This window comes from Chiloscyllium plagiosum, unplaced genomic scaffold (assembly GCF_037043375.1).
Source record: "Chiloscyllium plagiosum isolate Xiang-an unplaced genomic scaffold, Cpla_swu_hap1 HiC_scaffold_2, whole genome shotgun sequence".
NCBI lineage: Eukaryota > Metazoa > Chordata > Chondrichthyes > Orectolobiformes > Hemiscylliidae > Chiloscyllium > Chiloscyllium plagiosum.
Window position 1 is genome coordinate 114,047,254 of NW_028270140.1, and position 6,965 is coordinate 114,054,218.

The 6,965-nt window shown below is 39.2% G+C and overlaps 1 protein-coding gene across 4 annotated transcripts in view; it reads right to left on the minus strand.

Annotated features, from left to right (window-relative positions):
• ssbp2b (single stranded DNA binding protein 2b) overlaps positions 1-687 on the minus strand; it is a 384,293-nt gene extending 383,606 nt beyond the window's left edge. For all 4 annotated transcript variants that reach the window (XM_087999746.1, XM_087999743.1, XM_087999738.1 and 1 more), the window contains exon 1: positions 593-687. In XM_087999746.1, coding sequence (XP_087855872.1) covers positions 593-648 — 56 coding nt within the window. In that variant the 5' untranslated portion in view covers positions 649-687. The remainder of the gene's footprint in view (positions 1-592) is intronic.
• Between the last annotated feature and the right edge of the window lie 6,278 nt (positions 688-6,965).

Here is a 6,965-nt window from a genome sequence, read left to right on the forward strand (position 1 = left end):
GTAGATTCCATGCACAACGCAATGATTTGTGAACTTCCAGAACTGCACCTAGTGTCTTTTTAGCATCAGATAAAATTACGATGTAAAATAAAGCATTTATTGCTTAACGCCTTTTCCCTTCAAATCTTTTGTGAAACTCTATTTTGCTTTCCCCCTTCCTCCACGTTTTGATCGTTCTTGGGCTTAGTTCACCCTACACCTCAGTTCAGGAGCTCTCCTCATATCCAGGACTTGCAAAAAAAAGTGTAAATAATCCATTGTACAAAGTGACAGAACATCAGCACAAACCTCAAGGAAACCGGCACAACTTAGTGGACTGCTTTTCTCATCAATATGTATTACTTTTCTTTTCCACCATAGCATTTCTAATGAACCAGCCCCCCAACCCAACAAAGCAGCACCCTGTACCCCATGTTCCAATACCAAGAGAACAAGCAGCTAGTTCTTGTCCTGAGTCAACTGAGTGTCAGAATTAACTTAATGTTTTCACACCAACCCCACAGTCCCGAGTTTGACATCTCACTATACCATTCCGGACCCGCCGGAGTTGAATCTGGGGTCGGTTTCCCGGTAAAAGCTGAGGTAAACTTACTTTTCCCTGGCTTGGCTGTCAGAAGGTACAGTGTTACTCTTGCCTTTGGCGTACATGCTTGAAGAGCTGGATTGTCACGCACCTGTCAAGCCATCAGGTCCCGGGAACAACCCCGTCACCATAGCGACAAAACGATGGCCCTTCGCGATTGGCCGGCGCCGGGGCCGAGACCGCCCCTTCGCCATGGTAACCGACTGATGGACAGCCACGATTGGCCGGGCGAGCGGCTGCTTCTCTTTGGGGGAGTTTGAAACCGTTGAAGTTCGGATTTTTTTGAAAAAAAGGCCCGGCTGTTCTGGTGAAAGGCTCCAACTCCCCTGTAACGGTACAAGCGAAAACCTGAACTGGATTAACAACTCAAAAGAAAATAGCACCAGCATTGAGTTGTTTGATTGAAACGCAATGACTGTATGTCTACCTTAAAATATACTTTAAAATGTTACAATGATTATTCTGAATTGTCTCACTTTTTAATGTTAACATTTACAGATCATGAAGATTAACTTGAGTAGCACAACTTGATGTACTCTTTTGTCTGTTACTCAGAAAATTCTGTTTTCACTGACACTGAATCTCCTGGAGTTTGTGACCCTGTCCAGCCTAAACGACTCTTTGACTGTTCATGAGTTGGAAAGGGAAGCAAAAGTAGACCCATTTGAAGGAGTTAGTATTATTATCTACACTCACATCTAGTTCCTAAACTTTTAATGCATAATTGTTCAAAAATGTTTGTGTATGATGCAGAATAGCTAAGACATCAGGTAATCTTGTCTGGCTTTTCTTAGTTTACATTTTGGAAGATTCATAGCTTTCTCAACATCTCATTCTCCTCAGGAAAAGGAGGATAGGATTCTCTTAGAAATAGTATGCCTTATCACCACTCCATGATAACGCAAGAGAAATCATTCAAGCAGGGATGGCTATATTATGTTAGTCTTGATGTGTTTTTTATCTCGTAACCTAATTGGAAAGCTTACCAAATGTGCTGAACAAGAGTTATACAACTCTGAGGATCATCCCATCAGTTGCATTGTGAGAACCAGAAGGCAGAAAATTAACAATAAGAATGCCACAAATGCCTTTTTGTACTTTATTTTGTTATTCTACATTTTCCTGATGTTTTATCTCCAAATATACCCATGAAAAATATGAATTAGAAACAGGAGTGGGCCATTCCACACAGCCACCTTAAGTCTATTGCACCATTCAATAAGACCATGGATGATCTGACTCATGGTTTCAACTGTACATTTCTGCTTACCACTGATAAACTCTGACTCCCTTTTTAGGTAAGAATCTACCGACCTATGCCATGAAAGTATTCAGTGACAGCACCTTCACCACTCTCAAGAAAGAGTTCTAAAGAATCATGACTCTGGGAAAAAAGAATGTTTTCTTCATTTCCATCTTAAATGGGATTTTTAAGTTGATCCACCCCATATGCCCCAAGTGAAACAATTTTTTAGCATCCACTGTATCAAGTTCCGTTAGGATCTTACACTATTTTGATACTTTTCCCCCAATGTCTGTATTTTGTTTACATGCTTTCTTTAAGTCAAACCAGATTTTTATTCTGCTATTAACATTTTTTTCTCTACAACTGTTGCCTTTGCCTTTTGTTCCATTACATCTTTCATTTCTAATCTCTTTAACCTTAAACTCTTTCAGTTTTGAAAAGAGTCATAATAGACTGGAACTGATAAATCTATTTCTCTGCAAAGATGCTGTCAGACCTGTTGAGTTTCTCCAACTCTTCCTGTTTTTAATTAATTCAGCACCTTATATTTTTAATACCATAATATCTCATTCTTCTAAACTTCAAAGGAGGTAAAAACAATGACTGCAGATGCTAGAAACCAGAGTCTAGTTTAGAGTGGTGCTGGAAAAACACAGCAGTTCAGGCAGCATCCAAGGAGCAGTAAAATTGACGTTTTGGGCATCCCCATTCCTGATGAAGGGCTTTTGACCGAAACGTGAATTTTACTGCTCCTCGGATGCTGCCTGAACTGCTGTGTTTTTCCAGCACCACTCTAATATAGACTAAACTTCAAAGGATACAGGCCCAGCCTGTCTAACCTGTCATCATAAGTTAACAATGCCACGCAAGTATCAGTTGAGTCCAGGTCTTAGAAATGGTTAGCCAGCCACTCGGGGTAGAGAAAGTCAAAGTGATCTCCACTTAAGGGGTTAGGAGCCAAATGTTGAGCAGCTCACCATCCATCTTAACTTTTCCTGTCTTATTGGGAGTTGCTTTCTTTCTGGAATAAGAGAGAGAAAAGTATTTAAAGTTATGGCACATCTGCTTCCCTTAGTGCAGGTAGGAAGGTGTTTCATGCAAGTGAGTAGGCAGTGTAGAGAGCATTCCTGATGAAGGGCTTATGCCTGAAACATCGATTCTCCTGGTCCTCGGATGCTGCCTGCCCTGCTATGCTTTTCGAGCAACACACTCTCGACGCTGATCTCCTGCGTCTGCAGTCCACCCTTTCTCCTAGTGTAGAGAACATGTAAGGTTCACAGTTTAGAGTTAGACTGCATGAGAGAAAGTGAGGAAAGATGTTGCAGAAAATAGTGAGAGGGGTAGAGTAAGAGTCTTGATAGGAGTACAGTTGCAGATGGGTACAGTTGCAGAGATAAAGAGTAGTACTTAGTTGACTGAGTGGAGAAGGCCATTGATGATTTTCTTACATTGCTAGGCGTTGCTCCAACTGCCTGAGACTGTTAGCATGCATGAATACTTCAGACTCCTGGACAACTTGTGGCTAAAAGTACAGAGGCAGAAGTGTCCAAATTGCAAGACAGACAGAGTCTCATTATCTCTCTCTCTCTCTCTCTGTCTCTCTCTCTCTGTCTCTCTCTCTCTGTCTCTCTCTCTCATTTCAGTAAAGTAACCAGTCACTGAAAGACCGAACAATTAATGTGTCAACTGCTTTGGCAAAGAACTGAAAGTGTATGGAAATAAGGAGATCAGAGAACAGAAGATCTTAGAAGAGGCAAAAGTGGCACCACATCAGTGCAATTGAACTGTGTCTACAAAATCCACATTTGTTTGTTTGAGTCTGCCTGTATGAGTATATGGGGGATGGTTTAAAAAGGAATTATCTAGCAAAGTTATTTATTGATAATTTATGTTTTTGTTTGTCTGCAGTTATAATTGATTTCATTTAATAAATAACAGTTCATGTTAAGTACAGAAACTGGTCAGTATTTTCGATTAACCTGAGCCTGACAGGTAAACTGGGCATTTTGAAAAGTGGGTCATGATGCAAGACTTCCCTATTTTTGTATTACATTTCCTTTGGAATAAATTACCTGATGAACCTGTATGCTCATGTTTTAATGCATGAGAACTCTCAAATTCCTCTGTGCTGCAGCTTTCTGAAGTCTTTCTCCATTTAAATATTATTCAGTTCCTTTGTTCTTCTTGCCAAACAGCATAGCCCCTAACTTTCCCACATCATATTCCAACTGCCAAGTTTTTGCCCACTAATGCACCCTGTCTATAATCTTCAAATAAACTCCTGAGTCATCCTCACTTCTTATCTTCCCACCTAATTTTGTGTCAGTAGCGAACTTGGCTACAGTATTTTCACTTTCATCATCCAAGTCATTAATATATATTGTAAATTATTGTGGCACCAGACTAATCTTTGTGACACTCCACTAATTACAGGATTCCATTCTGAAAATGTCACCCTTATCCTAATTCCCTTCCTTCGATTAGTTAGCCAATTCTCTATCCATGCAAATACACTACCCTCAAACTATGAGTTCTTATGTTATTAAGTAGCCTTATGTGTGACGTCTTATCAAGTGCCATTTGGAAGTCCAACATATCATATCCACTGGTTCCCTTTTATTTAGTTCAATGAATTCTGATAAACTTGTCAGGCATGATTTCCCCTTCATAAAACCAAGTGGATCCGTTTGACTAGATCATGTATTTCCAAATGTTCGGCAATTACATTCGTTATAATAGTTGTTAACAGTTTCCCAATAACAGATGTTAAGCTGCTTGACTTACGGTATCTGTTTGTGGCTCCTTCCCTTTTAGAATATAGTTGTCATATTGGCAGTTTTCCAATTCTCCAGCACATCTTCAGAATTGAAGAATTCTTGGAAGATTACTAACAGTGCATCCACCATCTCTGCAACTACGTATTTTCACATCCTAGGAATCAATCCTTTATATCCACAGGACTTTTTGATGGTTAGCTCCATTAGTTTTTCTCTAGTGTTCGCAAGTTTATATATCTCCTCCTTCCCATTTACCGCGATCTTGATTATTTCATATTTTCAGTCTATTGGTTATTAGTGTCTTCAACTCATCTATCACTTGCTAGTTTTCCCATTATTTTCTCCCTAGCCTCATTTTCTAAAGGGACTAAGTTCACTTCAATTTCTCTCTCTTCTTTTTGGAATATTTAAAGAAGTTCTTACTACCTCATTACATCTACGTTTATCTTCCAGGCAAGCAACAGTTCTAACTCCATGTGCCTGCCCAGTTCTCACATGCCTTTATCCTTAAAGTACCTTTCTATCCTAACTTTAAAAGTTAACAATCTCTACTTCAATCATTAATTTCATTCAGGCACTTCATAGTGTGAAAATACTCAATTTATCCTGTTCTCTGTTTCAAACTTCAATTTAAGGTTCGTAAGGTCCAATAAAAACAAACTTGAATAACCAGTAAATCTTTTCTTAAAGGTGTTAGTTCAGGAAAATATTTGACATTGATATCTGCAATTTTTGAAAACTTCTACATTTTCTTGATTAGGAAACTGGGTTCCAGTTTTAACTGTAGCCACGTCTCAGTTAGTAACACTCATATTGGAAGAGCAGGGTCGGATTAGAACAAGTCAACATGGATTTAGTAAGGGGAGCTCGTGTCTGACAAACCTGTTGGAGTTCTTTGAAGAGGTGACAAGTAGGTTAGACCGGGGAAACCCAGTGGATGTGGTCTACCTAGACTTCCAAATGGCCTTTGATAAGGTGCCACACGGGAGGCTGCTGAGCAAGGTAAGGGCCCATGGTGTTCAAGGTGAGCTACTGGTATGGATTGAGGATTGGCTGTCTGACAGAAGGCAGAGAGTTGGGATAAAAGGTTCTTTTTCAGAATGGCAGCTGGTGACAAGCAGTGTCTCGCAGTGTTCAGTGTTGGGGCTATGTCTTATATTGTGGAGTGAAAATATTTTGGGCACATGTGCCACTCAGGACCTGAGCACAAAACTCAAGGTTGACGCTTCTGTCACTGTTTCAAAGGCTAGCAGTAGAATTATACTAGTGTCCTGGCCAATGCTTTATCAATATTGTAAAAATAGATTATTTCATCATTAAGATGTTGCTGTTAACAAGATCTTGCTATGCACAAAGTGATTGTAATATCTTATTTATAACAGTGACAGCAATTCATTGTCTGCAAAGTGCTCTGAGAGGTCCATTGATAGACGTCTCCCATTACATTTTTGATAATGCCATATTCCCTTATAACTAGGGAGAACTACGAGCTTAGACCTAAGTCCCCAGATTTTTTCTCGTCAGCCTATCCTGGCCTGTATCACAGATAAACACAGAAATTAATGCATAGAGATAAATTGGTCAACCAGGATTTATGAAAGGACAAGTGGACACCTTTTCAAATATTTACAGACACACTAGAATTTGCATTTAAACTGATAAATTCACAATTACTACTTGTTTTGAAAGTAATCTACACCAATTCACTTCTATTTAGCAGGTTATAAATATGACATGACTTCCACAAAACATTTGAAATAAAACAATATAATCCTGTAAATTTTAAATGATGCATCAGAATATTCTGGACAATTGTTTCATATACACAGGGTAAATTTGCTATAACGCAGTAAAAGAACTTAAAGTTTCCTGTGCAGAGGTTTGCTAACAGAGCAGTTTAAATGACAGCGTTCAGTTTGGAACCTTTCTGATTTAGTGATCATCGAAATTGATAACTAGAAAACAAGGAAGGTTTGAGAGTCAAAATTCTGGAATTCTCTCTTAATGGCATTATGGGTCTACCTGCAATGCATGGACTGCAGCAGTTCATGAAGGCAGCTCGTCACCACTTTCCCAAAGGCAATGAAGGATGGCTAATAAATTCTGGCCCAGCCAACAACACCCACATCCCGTGAGTGAACAAAACTGAAATTGAGCATGTAGATTTCGACTCCTGATGACCTAATTTTCTTTCCCATCAAAGACGCTTTCAAACAAAATTCCACAATTCCACAAACCAGAAAATTTGTCCCATGAAAAGTGGTCCACATTTCCCACTGTGCAGGATGTTAAGCATATTTATTATTTCACAGTTTTTCCTGTTCATATGCAAAAATTCAACTGAGACTGACTTATGTAT